Genomic DNA, 17,448 nt, shown 5'->3' on the forward strand with positions numbered 1-17,448 from the left:
CTAACAAGTAATCCAATTCAAAATCAAATAGTGTGAGCTGGAAGAAATCTACAAACCTCATGTATTTTTTTAATATATTTTATTAAAAAGTGAAAGTTAAGGCTGACAAACAATTATTTTTTTTTAATCTCAGTTAATCACATAATGTCAATAGGTTATCGCGACTTATCATACGTTTTAAATTCCATTATTTTGCATTTCAAAACAGTTTTAAGTCCATTTTGACAGATAATATTACTAGATTTTCTCGATTAGGAATCAAATGACGACAAAAAACTGCATGTGATTGGCATAAAGTGGGCATGTCTGTAAAGGGGAGACTCATGGGTACCCACAGAGCCCACTTTCATGAGGATATCTTGAAGATACCCACGAAAAAAATGGACTTGAGGCTTGTGAGAGCATTGATTGTAAACATTTATGGCGTCCTTCTCAGCTGAGCTGTAACATTAGCTCGCTCAGTGGTGCTAGGGGAGCTAGCAGTATTGGATAGCTATTAACTAATCTTGTCCATACAGCAAAATAAAAGTATATTTTTGATTTCGGGGTGAACTGTCTCTATCAGAGTTAAATGCTTGGCTCCAGAGCACTTTAACGGTAACTGTGCCAACTCCTGTTTTGTCATTATTGCCTTCCCTGCTCATTTCAGGTTTCTACACTGGCAAATTCACAATAGAAAAGCTGTTTCTTTAGAGGTTATGGCATTCAACACAAGTTATCTAAGACTTAAGAGACTTAAGAGTTATTTAAGTCTTTATCTTGGTTTTGTTAAGTGCATAATTTCTGTTTGTGGGGCCGCTGTAAGGAGGATAATTTGGCTAAATAGAATTTATATTGTACAATATAAAGGAGCGAAACGCATCCAGAAACTTTAGGTTACGCCGGAAGCCAGCGCACATCTCTTAGCCACCGTCATGCTAAACACACATACTCTCCTTCCTGCCAAAGTTACTCAAGAGTTAGTGTGGTGAAGTAAAGTTAGCCCTTTCAGTGAGTCTGCCAAGATCCTCAATGAACCAAAGACAAATTACACCCCCAGCTCTTCACACCCAAATAGTCCCTGTCACCACTGAGAGGGGAGAGATGTTGTTCTTGGTCTGTCACCAGACTAAGCAAACAGGCTGAGAGGAAAGTAGCCAGCACAGAATATTGAGTGTGTGGCTGACTGAGTGCACGAGTGAGTGATTACATACTGTGTGCATGTGCTGTTCATCTGTGTATGTGTGTGTACAGATGTGTGTGTGCACATATTTCGTCCTCGACAGGATGTTACAAAAAGCCACATGGATTAGTTTTTTTGCCCTCAGGAAAAGTCCTCACATTTAGATTTTTAAACTTTTTTAGAGGTATTTTTCATTCCCGTATTCAGCCTAACCTTGAACTTAATTAAAGCTCCATTAATTATTATTTTTTTGTGAATGCTCCTCATTGCTTCATCATGATGACTTAGACAAAAAAAAAGTATTACAGAGATTTAAGAAGGTTGCGCAAAGTGATCTAATCTCGCTTTCTGTATTTTTAACCTTTTGCTGCTGCAACTTCTATAAACATCTGACGGCGCTCAAGTCAGACTTGTGTCATTTCGAAAATGTAACAGAAATGTTCTTAGCAGGTCTGACCTTGTGTCTGCTGGTTGTGTGAATAGGCAACTTTTTTTGTTAATTTGCTCACCAGAATAACAGTGAATGTTGTTAATGCGTTTTTAGCCTATTCTGTTTCCCCCAAAAGATATATTAATGCAGCTTTCATTAAAAAGTCTATAAATACTATACTCTGTATCTGTATTCTCTGTATCTCATATTTTAAAGTTTTTATGGTTGTCCTCAAATTGCTCAACTCTAATCAACTAATTAATTGTTTTATTGTGAAAAAATGATTTTTGTCATGTTGTTGTAGTTCTCATTTTGCCCATAGAGGTCCAAAAAAAGTCGGAAATATCTAATATCCATTTAATGCTGGCCTTTCATCGAAACAAATTTTCAGGTGATTTTACTGTCACACAAGTTTCCAATGTTGGAATAAAATCATGACTTTGTGAGATGTAGTGTGCTCCTGTGATCTCAGCCATGCGATAAAAAGTAGTCGTAGAGCTCAGTCCGAGCTGTCCAGAGTCAGTCTTTTTCTTGTCCTGGCATTTTGAGAAAATTAAACATGTTTAATATTATTGTAAAATTTTATTTCGGGCTCATGCAAATTCTGAAGTTTAATGACGAGAACAGTTGACAAGCAAAAGCTGCACTCACTTAAGACACCAGAAGGGAGGCCGCAAACATGACGGGGACTCAGGGGAGGAGCAAGAACATGAAATAGTTGTGGTTATCTTGAACTGTGGTAAGGGAGGAGAAACTGGTGGTGTTGTGGAGTGAACAAGGGTTAGTGTGTGATTTGGTTTATATCTGATCAATTTATCAGGACTTATTTTAGTGAGAAATCTTAATTTTTGAAACGATTCGCCTCTCATTCCCATGGTCTCCTCCCACTAAAACAGCGTAGCTAACCAATGGAAGCAGGCAGCAAGTTTAGGCGATAAAATCCAAGATTTTAACTTTGTATGCATATGATGCCTTTTATCTTATGTTTCTAAACTTATTTGTTTTTGCAGACAGGAATTGTTAATATGTCATATACGTGTACGTGTCATATACGTATATGTGTCTTAAAGGGAGTTTGGCATAATTCTTTCCACCATGAGCAGAATGAGAAATAATCTCAAAAGAAATCTAGTTGTAGTCTTGCAAATAATGACCCTGTAAGAGCCCCAGGCTTTGCAAAATCCTAGAGTGTCACTAAAAACACACACTGTCTTTAGATGTCAGAGCGTGTTAGCCTTTAGTCTTTTCATGTTTGGTAGGCATCAGGAGCATGGATGCTGACACAGAAAATTGAACGCGTTTTCGGGTTGAAAGAAGCCCTGCGCAAACCCACAAAATAAATAAATAAACTCTGGTCATTTGTTCCCTTTTCCTGTCTTTTTTTCTCAGGCACAGGGGAAAGTGGGAAAAGCACATTCATCAAACAGATGAGGATTATCCACGGTGCCGGTTACTCTGATGAGGACAAAAGGGGTTTCACCAAACTGGTCTATCAGAACATCTTCACAGCCATGCAGGCCATGATCCGAGCCTCGGAGACGCTCAAGGTCCCCTACAAATACGAGCACAACAAGGTAACTGAGATCCTTTCACTCGAGCCATTTCAAATTCCTCAACTGAAATGCCGACTGTTGTGAAGGGTGACTATTAGTTTGAGGAAAAAAGACTACAGAGTGGCTATGGCGTCCTTGTATATTTTTAGAGAGCTGTCTATCTTATTTGGAACAGCCATCCATAATCATTTCCTGTCCTTTTTGATACTTCCTGTGTCCTTAAAGCGCTCCAGCCCGTCATCACACCCTGTGCGTATTTGTGTTTGCCTGTGTGTTTAAGTGCACTCAAATCCATGAGTGCACACACACACACACACACACACACACACACACACACACACACACACACACACATGCACACATGCAAATATACAAGAGAGACCTTCCCTGCACTACTCACCCAAAAATGACCTCACTTCTCTCTAAATTTCACATCAGGACCTCTTTCTTCCCTCTGTCACCCTTGTAGTCACAGCTTTGGGAACTGTTACAGTAACCTCTTACTCACAGTTTATTCCCTGTGAGAGTGACAAATGAAAGGCAGTGAAATGTAGGTATCGTAGTCACATAGTCACCTCTGCAACCTCTCTTTTTTTTTTTTTTTTTTTTTTACAAATCAGGTCATTTCAGGTGACAGCTGACAGCTAACAACGCTGCTTCAGCTTGTTCCTGCCTGGCCACAGTCCAGTCAGATGTTGCTCGCTGAAAGGTTTTATAGAGATTTTGTTACAAGGGGTTGATAAATTATTTAGTAGATTTTAGTGTGATATCCTGAAGTCAGATCATGATCCTTGGATGTTAGGATCAGTAAGTGTTTCATTGATAATGCACAGACAAAGGGGGAGAGACTGAAGCAAAATTATTTTTGGTTGATGCCATTTTATCAGCAATGTCATGTGATAGTGGTCTGAACAGTGCAGAACATTTAAGTGGTTTATTTAATGATGATTAACATCAAAAGTTAAAAGATGTTCTTTTTGTTATTTTTCAGCAAAAGTTAGTATGTCCTCAGTCTTCAGTGTTTAAGTATTCGGGTTTGTATTTCTGTATAATCTGGACTGACCCTGAAGGATAGTATGTATTTTTTGAATTGGGTTTTATGAGGCATTTAGTGTATAACCAGTAGATGTGGATCAGCACACCCTCAGATTGAAGAAGCAGGCAGAAGTACTGCAATAGAAGCTAAGAAATGTACTGCTATAGCCTGGGATAGCAGCAAAATCCACTTAAACAACCTAAAAAAAATCTATATCAGTTTAAGTGTATGCTGTATTTAGAATATATGCACCCCTTTACTTTGCCATCAAACAGCACTTTCAATGGGAAACTGACGCCACCAGACTCCACTAACAAAACCAGTATTTTTACCTAGGAGAACATGAGAGCTGCCGCACTACCTCTGCCTTGATCGTTTGGTTTATTTGTGTTATTGTGTGACTTTGGTGTTTTAAACAGTTTGTTAGGATTTCGCCAAAGTCACACCATAACTCACAAAAACAACAGCAGACCAGCAATTCCCATGTTAAGCAAGCTAAAAAACTGTTTTTGTCTCAGAAGTCTGGTGGCTTTGAAGAGAAAAAAGAAATGTTTCACTTTTAGTTTAGTTCCCCATCAGAAAGGGCCATCTGTGGCAAGGTGAAGCAGTAAAAATATTCTTAATATAGCATACGCTGGTGGATTGTTTAGCTGGCTATAAATTACATTTTGCAGCTGCCCCCTGTCCACACCAGTACATTGCTCAGCTTCTGTGTCGGTCCTCCTGCCTGCTTCTCCAAACTGCTGACTGCTATCTACTGTGGGTTATACACTGACTGAGGATAAATACCTATACCAAAACCTCATACAACACAACTTAAAATAATCTGAAAACACCCTTTATTAGGCAGATTTCTGAAGGTTGTTGACCAGATAAAGTGGCGGGTTGCCGCATAAGAGAAGTCCCCACTTGTATTTTCACTAACGATTTATGAAGAAGTGGTTCAGCCGTCACACACTGCCAGCACTTTAAAATGGCACCACAACTTGAATATAGCTCTCTGCTACTGTGGTTGGATCGCCATTGTCCATGTTAGCTTTCACTTCCTGTCCCTCACATGCTCATGAAAAATAAAACTGAATATGTTGTATCAGCCCAGCCATTTCACCACTGTTTAACCCACTTTGAACACAACGCAGACCATGCACATCCCTCGGACATTTAGAATAAAAATAATGCAACCATAATCTTTCTCATTTAAGAAAATACAGTTCAGTCACTGGAAACACTTTCAGTACTGAGTGGAAATACCAGAGTACTAGCATTGCACTATGAGAGTACGCAAGTACAACAAACAACAAAGTATATGTGTAACAATACTACTGAATTTTTTGTCAAACGTTGTATCCAACATCCCTCTGCTCTTATATACACCAGGCAAAAATGGGAAGTGTCATATCTTTGACAAAGTCTTTCACTGACATGGCAAAGGAAGTGAAAATGAAACCTGTTGATCATGTTTCCAGACTGTCTGGGCACTTGGAGTAAATGTCACGATGGGTGGGTTAATCAGGCCCACCCATCAAAGTACTACAGTGTATTTACTGTATACCTGTTTGGTCTCTCAGACATCTTACTTATTACTTTTATTATATTCTTTGATATAATTATTTATTTATAATCTATAATTAGTTCAGTGCGCAAAAGAGGAACATTTTCCATTCAGGAACATGTTGATCTCTTGTCATGGGACACAGGAGAGTTTTAATGGGAATCTGGGGCAGCGAAACTTTCCCCTTAATAGCCCCAGAGGGATTTGAGCTTCAGATATTAGGTCCATGCTGAGCCTGGAGGTGTAGAGTAATTTTTGGATGTAGAATATGTCAGTGAGTGAGTTAGAAAATAAACCAGTGATAATTAGGACTGCGGAGCCTGTATGTTGATTGTCTTTCAGTCATTATCAAAAAAAAGCTTGATGAAGTTAACTTTTTGTTTGTTTTAGTTAAATCAGGATGTGTGTCTCAGTAAGTCACAGCATGTTTTTACTCTTTGTTTTTTTTTTCCCTGCAGGGCAACGCCAACATTGTGAGAGAGGTGGATGTAGAAAAGGTCAGCATGTTTGAGAAGCCTTACGTAGATGCAATCAAGAGTTTATGGAATGACCCGGGCATCCAGGAATGCTACGATCGAAGGAGGGAATACCAACTCTCAGACTCCACTAAATAGTAAGTAGAACGAAAAAACAACACATACAAATGTCTGAACCAGACTCCTGAAATCAGTGGGGTATGAAGTGAATTCCAGCTTTTTAAGGTGAAATACAAAACCTTCTAAAAGGCACTGGAGTTATATTGTGGATGTAATAACAAATTCACACCCTGTTTAATTTCCTCTTTGTGTCTGTAGTTACCTGAACGCGTTGGATCGGATCGCCGAGCCATCTTACCTTCCCACCCAGCAGGATGTGTTGAGGGTCCGAGTCCCCACCACGGGCATCATTGAATACCCGTTTGACCTGCAGAGTGTCATATTCAGGTGAGTAAATAAATATATTCAGAATCAGAATAGCAGTTGTGTACACATACCCGTAGTTTTTAACTAACTTTTGTTATTTTGTACAGCTGCTCAAGTGGGTAAAAGCATAGAAAATCTTCATGTTAATGTTAAAAGAAAGCATGTTTAATTAGACCTTTATTTAAATCATATTTTCTAACGAGTCTAACAAGTCTAACATTCCCATTAGTCTACCAAAGGTATGTGTATAACACAGGCAGGAAGACATAAAGTATCTTTACTTATTTCAAGAGGAACTATTGTTGTCATTTTCAGGTTAATACTTGTATTTTGGGTTTCTACTAAACATGTTTACATGTGTTAATGTTCAAAAAATCCCCTATTTTCCTCATATTTCCTCTATGCTGGGACACCTGTATTAAGCCCATGTCTGAGACGCTCCGTCTTTAGAATATAATAGGGTAGAAGTAGTCGTCATGGTCACATTATTAAAATGCTGCTTTTTCTCAGCAGAATATTTGGATCACATTGAAGTTACACACAGAGATTAACAGAGTCATCACATGTGATTCACCTTTGATCTGCTTTGATTGGTCAGTGTTTGCGGGTCTCTGCGCCGTCATTGTAGCCGAGGAATGACTGTTTTCAGTCACCAGTAGAGTCTTCACAACCGGAAACCTTCCAGCAGAAATCTGATCTGAAATCAGGGACAAATTAACATCAGCAACCGAGATTACATGTTTGCCTGATGTTAGCATGTAGCGACAGGTAGCATTGTAAGCTGCGTAATGTTAACACTTGCAGTAGTGTTCCTGGACAGATGACCATATAAAAAAAAATGTTGTGAGCTGATGTTATCTTGTAGCCAAAGTAGAAAAATAGTCTGAAGCCTGAGGTTCTTGCTCACAGGGATTACACTTACATAAGTTTACCTCTTTATTTGAAACTTTGGCCATGTTTAATATGAAGATCTGACATTGTAACATTATATATGATTTAAAATAAGTAAAAGCATAATAGGTTTTCTATTAGTTTCAAATGTTGGCACATTTCTTTGAGACGTTATCTTTTTACTTCAGCACCAGTAAAAGTGAAATGTTGTGCTTTTTTTTCAAATACTTTTCTGATGGTTATAATTGATTTTGCATATAAAATATCAATCCACATTGTGAAGTTCAATAAGCTCATAAAATATAATAGAATACAAGGTACTTTGTTACGGTTTATAGTAACTAACAGTAAAATTGTGACTGAGAGACATAATTTTCCTGTTATAAGAATGATACTCTTTCTTTACTTAAAACAGCTTCAGAGAATAGAAATAGTGTCACACGCTGTTCCACTTTTGGTTCTTTAGTGAATAATACAACAACTTCCCCTTATCTTCAGTCTCACTTAGAATATAATTAGGCAAAGTTAGTATTGACGTCACACACACGGATCATCAGATTCATCACGTGATTCACCTTTGGCCTGTTTGTTTAATTAAGATAATCAAAGAGATTTGTAAACGTTTTCCTCACACTAACTGTTTTCTCTCCCCTGCGTGCTGCTGCCATGGCAGGATGGTGGATGTCGGAGGTCAGAGGTCGGAGAGAAGGAAGTGGATCCACTGTTTTGAGAACGTCACATCCATCATGTTCCTGGTAGCGCTCAGCGAGTACGACCAAGTTTTGGTGGAATCGGACAACGAGGTGAATGATAAAAAAACGTAACTTTAACAATCAAACTAATTGTAATTCTTAGTTTCACATTTGAAAACAATGACTTCGCCTAAATGCTTTATCATTTAATGTGATGTGGAAGATGAGTTGGCTCTGAAGATGAAAAGCTAGTCCTTATTTAAAACAATGGAAATCAGTTTCTCCCCCTGCCTGGCTGCGCTCCACCTTTTTTTCCCCTTGGAAAGCATTTGTAAATGATCAGCCAGCTGTTTTGAATACGGCCTCGGGCCACATCTCCACCTTAAGAGGATATAGCATGTGTGTCAGTTTGTTAAAGTGTATTAATGAGCAGGTGTGTGTTTGTATGTGTGTTTTCCTTCCTTTGTTACCGCAAGCCTGCAAGAAAGAGAGGACTGACCAGCTGCGTGTCCTCTGTTCTCTGACGTCAATAGATTAGTTTTTATCGTATACAGGAGATTTTCTGTTTAGCACTTTAAATACACTGCAGTGCCGTCTGATGTCTAAGGTTTGCTTTCAGAACGGTTGTTTTGTTCAATTATACACTGAACTCAAGAGCAAGGGAGAAATTAAACTCTTGAAGGCGACATGGCCGCCCTTCTCTCTCGTCGTTACTGCTCTCCCTCTGGTGTGGTAAAACGTTTATTAAAATCTGTACTTAATGAGAATGAAGGACTGAGGTTTAATTAAGTGATTAACTCTCTCTCTCTCTCTCTCTCTCTCTCTCTCTCTCTCTCTCTCTCTCTCTCTCTCTCTCTCTCTCTCTCACGCACATATTCACACTCTCTCTGCAGAACCGGATGGAGGAGAGTAAAGCTTTGTTTAGGACAATAATCACATACCCTTGGTTCCAAAACTCCTCAGTCATTCTCTTCCTCAACAAGAAGGATCTGCTGGAGGAGAAGATCATGTACTCTCATCTGGTTGACTACTTCCCAGAGTATGACGGTGAGTGACGGCTCAGTCCAGCCCAAACATCTGAAACAAACACAAAGCTCCTCCTATTAGCTTTTAGTTTATGTCACTCCATATTGATACAGTATGAAAGCGTAAGGTGCAAATCAGGTTAAGGTTTTCACTGTCTGACACGCATTCTCAAGGCTATAAACTTATTCTGAAAATTAGGCCATATGACTTTGTGTCCTTGTTAATTTGACGTAATAATTAGCATCAAATATTAATGCCGCCAACATACAGCCATAAGAATAGTATTGGACTAATGCTAATTTGCTTTGATAAAGGTGTTATTGGCTTTTGCTGATAATGTGTCCATGATAAAGGAGCTGTATGCGACCTTTAGAGCATATCTATGATCCAGAGTCTGGGGTGGTATTTTGTGCACACGGCTCTTAACATGGAGCTGGTGGCTAGCAGCTAATGGTGCTAAGTCCTTAAACACCATGAACAACAGCAACAGTGCTGAAAGAGCTAACATAATTAACGGGGAAAGAAGTGTGGATGTTACGCTTCCATAACGACAACATCCCAATATCAGCGTGAGTCACTTCTTGAGCAACATGCAAAGTGGTGGCAATGTTGAAGTCAGTGGGATACACTCACAGGTTCACATGCACTAACATGCACAAGGGGGCGGACTGTCGACCACAGCAAAGAACAGAAAAGTTCGGATTACCTCATTCTTCACACTCTCGTCAGGACACCATAACTCCACTATATCTTCACATAGGAAATAGTAGTTTGCTTCAGTATTTATGCTCTGAATGTTGCATACAGCTCCTTTAATATGTCCTGCTCAGTAATATACTTTATTATGACTGGTAAACACTACACCTAAATACTGACATTATAATGTTTTTGTTGTTCTGGTTAGATAATGAGGCTGCATGATTTATCAGTCAGTCTTTCAGTCAATTACATAAAAATGTGCCTGACTCATCATACAGTGTTTGATATACAGTTAATATATTTTGTATGTGCTTAAGTCTGACATTTCATGATTTTCAACTATTACATAACATTTCTCATCAAAATGTGACAACTAATGGGCAATTTGAATTTATTCAAAACAATATTGTAACATATCTTTTTTAGTTTTTGAAAACCATTCAGCAGTAATTTGACCATCAGACAGTCAGCCTTTTGGATGCACCACCAATAAAGACATACCATGCAGGATTTTCCCAAAAACAATGTGTCAGAAGACATGACTCATACAGAAGTAACCCCTCTAAATCATCATCTGTGACCTACTAGAAGTGTGTGGTGGCGTACTTTTTCTGCAGACTCGGCCCTCTGCTTGTATTTTCTCATTTTCATGTTTAAGGACGTCTATACTCACAGCGCTCAGGTGAAGTCAGGGCTTTATAAAAATGTAGAGATGCTAAACAAACAGACAATCTTTATCTCCTCTTGAGTAGTTTGTTCATTTCTTGAGCAGGTGTTAATACTATTAACACAGTAAATAAATGAATGTTATACTCAGTTCTTGACTCAGACCTCTAAAGTTCCTGTATTTGTGCTACGTTAGTACAGCAGCACTAGTTTAATAATCCTCCCTTGGTTGCCATGCAGATTCTGACCAATCAGACAGTGCCTGAATGTAACGTCTCTGTCTAACTCAGAGTTAACAGCAATTTTTGTATCGGACAGAATTTAATTTATTGTCACTATATTAAAAATCACTTATAGTAGTTGTATGCAATGGCTATCAAAAAAAGATTTACTGTGCAGCCTGAGTCAAAGCTTATTTGATCTTATCGGTACTCACTGTAATGACAGAAACAGCTCATTGTATCTTGTGGTAACTGGGTTCATAGAGTGTCGTCTTCTCGTCTCCAGGTCCTCAGAGGGACGCCCAAGCAGGGCGAGAGTTTATCCTCAAGATGTTTGTGGACCTGAATCCAGACAGCGACAAGATCATCTACTCTCACTTCACCTGTGCCACTGACACAGAGAACATCCGTTTCGTCTTTGCTGCCGTCAAAGACACCATCCTGCAGCTCAACCTAAAGGAGTACAACCTGGTGTAGAGCGGAGCGGGGCTGCCGACGGGAGGCCCTCAACACACACTGACTGACGCAATCTGTGAAAAGATAGATCATATACACACACATGAAAAGAAAATCAGAGAAAAAAATCTAATGGTTGCATAATACTAATTTATTTGCCATTTGTTGGTCTCTTGGTCCCCAGGAGATGAGCAAAGTAAATGTTATCTTGCTATTTAAGGAGTTGATGAAATATAGGGAGGGGGAGGGAGGGAGGGGGGGCAAGATATTTGGAAGAGTTGGGGAGGGATTTGCTGTTGAATATGTACAGCAACGATCCTCATTTCTAGGCTTTGCGCATTGTGAAATTTTGTTTTTTTGACAGAAAGAAAGAAACTACTTTGTGCACTCGAGGTTTGGGGGTTTGTTTTGTTTTGTCAGTCTGATACATCAGAGCTGGAATGAATGCAATGTGCTCCCTGCCTCCTGCCTTTTTATAGACAAGAAGAAAAGACAAAGTTTTCATTCATTTTTTTTTTTTATTTTTTTTTTACCTTCCCTCATGTGTCATTTCTGAAGCTTCATTCTGGGCGCTAACCTGTTTGACCCGCAGGAAATGATGTAACAGATCTCTAAGTAACAGCTACCACTTTGCTTAAAAGAACTGATTGATAAATCTAAACTGTGATTTTTAAATTATTTCATATTGATTTGGTAATAATTGAGTTAAATCATTATTACATTGCATCGACCTTGGTACCATCGGCTTAGTTGAGCATGTGTGACAGCGGAGTCCCCACATTTTGGGGAGTGAAATAGCCAGATACTTGACAGTCATGATGTCTCCGGCATTGATTTAACCATGAAGTTTAGAAGTTTGAGAGAAATAAGCTTTAAAAAGGCTTTCTGAGCTTTGAGCGAGCAGGTGAGGAGGCACACAGAGACGTCATGAAAACCATGATGGTTGCTTTACACAGACTGAAGAGAGCCGAGGAGATGATAATTTATGAGACGAATGATTCTGTTCAACTGTGCCACATTAATGCTTTTCATCACGGTAAAATGTGTATCTATTGCCAATGCCAAAACAAGTCAAGCACCAGACTCCACTTTGCGCTGTTTAAAAGAAAAGTGTTGAGGACAGGAAAAGAGCAGGGCTAATGAACGCAGACATGACTAAGTGATTCCTGCAAGTATTCGACGGTATTCCCACCCAACCACCACACACACACACCCGCAGCCTGGACTGACTTCGGTTACAGTTGGTTAGCACATCGTCGGAGAGGAGGACGCCACTCAGTGCGCAGAACTGCTCAAACTGTCCAATAACAACCTTGCGCGTGGCTCTAAACCCCTCCCCCTGGTCTACAAACCATCCAGTCACGTGTTAGCCGTATCTTTATACTCATCCAATCACAGCCCAGCTGTCCTGACTGTTGTAGTTCGATAGCAGTGGAGAATAAATTTGGCTAATTCCTCTGTAAAAGGGCACAGTGTTGTTCAGTTTGTACCAAAGTAAGCCCTTCTTCTTTCTCACTGGCACCTCTGATTTCCCTCATTCCCACGTTACTTTGAGTATTTTTTGTAACTACTCCCTAGAACATAAAGCCTGTAATTTACATTTATTGAGGCATAGTGCAATTATGAATGCTATAATCATTGTACATACATCTCTCTATATATATGGCAGCATCTTTGTTGGCTTTGTAATCATTACTTTTTTGGCAGATTGAATGTGCGGTATTGAAAATATGTATCTATGTAATTGTATTGTATGTCTAATGGCTAATTCATTTTTGGAAGAAAAAAATATGTTATTTACATGTTTGTTTTTGTTTCCTTTTTTTAAGAGCAGAATGTAAATTTTGTGTTTTTCAGTTTTGTTTCTCAGCAAAGAAACATTGTTCAGCTTCAGAACTGCATAAAGAGGAATATTATTATCCAACTACACATTGATTGGTATGCCAGTGCTTATAATAGCCGATTTGTTAAATTGACTTTTCTATGAAAAAACTGCAGACTGAATCCAATCTACAGGGCTAATTGTAATTGTATCGTTCTTAACGAGAACAGAGCACTTGTCATGTAGGTGTTGCCACATCACTCTCTCATTCTTAGTCTTTTATATTTAACTTAATCACACAGCATCTCAATAAGTATTAACTGAGATTTTGTAGTGTACCACACACCTTGTGATCCCGAGCACTCCCCACAGCCAACCAACAACCACTTTCATAGGCGTGATGTTTTTTTAATTTGTTTGTTTGTTTGTTTTATTTACAAGAACAAGGTGAGGGTTAGCCAGGTTAAGTGTTGCTTTGGCTCAGATTTTGCATAAAACATTTGTTAAGGATGATTGGCATCAACTTTAAAGGAACAGTTCACCTGAAAATCAGAAATATATGTATTTCCTTTTCCCTGTATTGTTATCCAAAAACCTAGATTGTTTGGTGTGAGTTGCTGATATCGTTGGAGATATCAGTTGTGGAGATGTCTGCCCTTACTCCGATGTAATGGAACTTGATGGCACTTGGCTTGCGGAGCTCAAAGCGCCAAAAAAATACATCTTAAAATCTCAGCAGCAATGTCTCTTTTCAGAAATCATGACCCGCTTACTCAGCATAATCCACAGACCCTGTTGTGAGCAGTGTCATGTAGGAGCTATTTTCTTTCTACCGAATTACACCTGCCAACCTCATCGCCCTGCAGAAGGAAATTTGCAGCTACTTCTAGCTCACCTAGCATCACCGAAGTAGCTAACGTTACAGCTCAGCTGAGGAGGACGGCATTATTGTTTAAATGTCACACTGTCAAAAGCACAAGCCTCTCATTCATGAGTAGATGCACACTTCCCTCTGCCCGGTGATACAGTTGGCAGGTGTAGTTCGTTTAAAAGAAAATAGTTCCTACATGAAACTGCTCACAGCAAGGTCTGTGGATTATCTTGAGTCATGATTTCTTGGACGAGACATTGCTTTTAAGTTTTTCAGATTTTTTTTTTTTTTTTGGCACTTCGAGCACCACATCTCAACTGCTACCCAGTTCCATTATATCGGAGAGATATCAGACATCTCTACGGCCGATATCTCCAACACTCGGCAACCTAAACCAAAACAATCTAGATTCATACATAACACTACAGTTATCAGGAAAAATATCTTTTTGTTTTTAGGGTGAACTGTCCCTTTAACACCCCCTCTAATGAACATCCACCCTGATAGTATTGTAGTGCCAGTCAGTGAATTACTAGTGTACACAAAAAAATGACTCAAATATTTGGCCTAATTAGGACGGTGCATTTGCAGGTGCTTTTATACTTTTTTTCTTAACTTCATTGCCACCATCTCATAAGAATGTACAGTATTATTTTGGATTTTATTTATGAAACAACAACATAGGACAAAACACAAAAACCGCTCACATGTACATATATTGCCTTACTGAATAAGCTGTGCCTCTGAAGTCCCATACAAGGCACCTGTGTTTTTATGAGAAGTGAAGCTAGTGCAGCCAATAACGTCTCATTGTGCAGCTGGAGGATTGTTCGGTTTTTGGCTCGGTGGTCTCTCTTTGTTTACTCTGTGCTATAAGAAACCCTGGGAACAGCTTTGAAATGCAGTTCATGTAGCTGATATGACATCATCACAGGACATTTTAAGAACATCATGAGTGATTTGTAACTGGGACACACTTTCTATTGATTTTCATCATTTGCATCAGATTCATGTCTTAAAAATCGATGCTGCTGTGCGTTATGATGCATTGAACTGCCTGGTGTGATTAAACAATAGTGCATCTGGATATGCAGAATGCACCACAATCTGGACTCTAAACCACCACATGCGGAGTATTTTCTGCCACATTTGGCTGCAGTTCGGCATCTACCAGCCACTTTGGCAGGTAACCAGCCCTCACTCGGAGGTCCTGTTGTTTTCAGATATTTCAGCTGGCTGGTGAAACTTCTTACAAGGATGATTGATTTTGGCAGGCAACAACAAGTTAATTTCCAGTCCAATTCACAGCGTACTTGAAGTAAATCTTACAATAACCACTTATCAACAGCGGGGCTGAATAGGAAAAATTGGGGGCAGAGACATCACACATTTTACTGAACAGTGTTAATGTGATTCTGCTTGTTGCCAGAGGAGATGTTTTGAAGCTGGACTATAGTTTCAACTTATCAGTGTTGATGATCAGTTATTGTAGAGCTGCAGTAATCAGTAACTTGTGTCCCTGCTGTCGTAAAGTGCTTGCCATCCCCACTACTTAAAGGGAAAATCCCTCTTTAGATAATTCACACACTGCATTAGAGAAGAGACCGCATGGCCATGTTTATGAGTCTTCAAAAGTAATTTTAAAAAGGAAAAAAAGTAATTCAGAAAAGTTAAAGTGATAAAGAAGTGACAACCAGTATTAATGTTTTTGGTTTAGCTTTTTCAAACAGTGAAGGTAAATAATAAAAAAACTATATAGCACTGGCAAAAATTATAAAATAATTGGATTTTGTTACAAAATGTGATTGTTTCCAAGCTTTGAGCTTGTTCATATTACCATTGCACTCTGAGGGAGCACATGTCAGTTATATTGAAGCTGGATTTTCCCTTTAAGAGAGCACAGTGACACACATTGTTTGAAACGGCTGTTGGTGTTCAAATTTCACGCGGTATGTTGAAGAGCAGCGTGGTGTTACGTACAGTATATGGGGATTATGTCTTGTAGAACTGCAGGATCAAGTTTGGGAAAAAAATAACTTTCCAGAAACAGATCTTTTGCTCTCAGATACATCATTTGAATGCTTTTATTCTGAAATTTTATTTTGAAATAGTGCTATTATAAAGATCTGATGAAGAAATGTTTCCGTTATAAATAAGCTGGTGCTCCTTCTACATATTTCTGAAAGAAACAATGTGTTATTTTTCAAAAGTAAGTTGATTTTCTGTCTCATTTTACAGCTAACATTTTTAGTGTGGGTATTGTAATGCTTATTAATCTCATTACCCTCCACCATAACTTCCTGCCCAAATGTCCAAAGTCAGGTGGTATTTAAACTCCAATTTATATTACAAACCTCTGTCAAACACTGAAAATGTAATTAAAGGGAACACAGATGTGATTCTTGCTAAATAGAAACATTTAAAGCTGAACAGCGTGTGCCTCAAGCAACATGTTGCAGAAGTTTTCCCTTCAAGGTCAAGTTTTTCTTTTCCCGGTTATCTTAGGTAATTCACATTTTCTACATGCTCAAAAAGATAAAAGGGAGAGACAACAGAATACTTAAAGAAAGACAGGGAAACTGGCAGGAAGCTGACTTGTTTACTTCGTGGTTGAAAACTGCACCACAAATGAAGCATATTTAGATGTAAGAATACTCCTAATTATAAATCAAATCATCCATCACATTTCATAAAATCCTTGAAGGATTGATGTTCCCAAAATGATCTCTCCCAGAAAACTGATAGTCATGAGCCACATTTCTCCTAGAAAAATGGGAGTTGCGGTGTTGTAAGTTGACATAAATACAGCAGCCGAGAGATCCTACTTGACAGACTCAATAGAAAATGATAAAAATGTGTTCAGTCTTTATGTTTTTGTAAATGTTCTTGTTGCAAAGCAATCATGATGATACAGAGTAGACTGGACTTCTCTAAAATGTATGTACTGAGAACCTTGTTCAAAAAGAGGACACACGTGTGGATAAACAGAGAGTAAATTGCACAAAAAAAGCCTGATGCCTTTTTGTGGTTATTTTGTCAAGCATAGTATAGTATACTGAACTGTGATTGTTGTATAAACAATCACAGTTCATTCATATATATTAATTTGTGAATGATTAAGAATGGGAAGCTCTTATATTTACATCATTCATGTATATATATATATATATATATATATATATATATATATATATATATATATATATATATATATATATATATATATATATATATATATATATATATATATATATATATATATATATATATATATATATATATATATATATATATATATATAAAGTGATTTAATTGTGGCCTGTATTCACAAAGATCTCTGAAAGGTGAAAATGAGATGCTGAGAGAATGAGGTTTTTCTTTTGTTCTCAGTTTTGTGAGAAACTTACAATGTTTTGACGAAATATAAACCTTTAAGACTCTGCTTTGATCATTCTCTTAAACATACCAT

General features: G+C 38.3%; 1 protein-coding gene and 1 long non-coding RNA gene across 2 annotated transcripts in view; one reads left to right on the top strand and one right to left on the bottom strand.

The window, feature by feature from the left end:
- The window catches only part of LOC121944025 (guanine nucleotide-binding protein G(q) subunit alpha), a 26,502-nt gene extending 13,287 nt beyond the window's left edge, over nt 1–13,215 (top strand). The window contains exons 2-7 of the mRNA XM_042487682.2: nt 2,982–3,166; nt 6,192–6,346; nt 6,528–6,656; nt 8,200–8,329; nt 9,112–9,265; nt 11,117–13,215. Coding sequence (XP_042343616.1) covers nt 2,982–3,166; nt 6,192–6,346; nt 6,528–6,656; nt 8,200–8,329; nt 9,112–9,265; nt 11,117–11,307 — 944 coding nt within the window. The 3' untranslated portion in view covers nt 11,308–13,215. The remainder of the gene's footprint in view (nt 1–2,981; nt 3,167–6,191; nt 6,347–6,527; nt 6,657–8,199; nt 8,330–9,111; nt 9,266–11,116) is intronic.
- Nucleotides 6,681–11,270, bottom strand: LOC148189760 (uncharacterized). Its single transcript, XR_015776448.1, has 3 exons — nt 11,046–11,270; nt 9,160–9,295; nt 6,681–7,332 (listed from the first exon to the last, which is right to left on the bottom strand). It is a non-coding gene; the product is annotated as an uncharacterized LOC148189760 (long non-coding RNA).
- Nucleotides 13,216–17,448: the final 4,233 nt, after the last annotated feature.

This window comes from Plectropomus leopardus, chromosome 4 (assembly GCF_026936395.1).
Source record: "Plectropomus leopardus strain MGB_pleo_1.0 chromosome 4, ASM2693639v1, whole genome shotgun sequence".
In the NCBI taxonomy this organism is placed as follows: Eukaryota; Metazoa; Chordata; class Actinopteri; order Perciformes; family Serranidae; genus Plectropomus; species Plectropomus leopardus.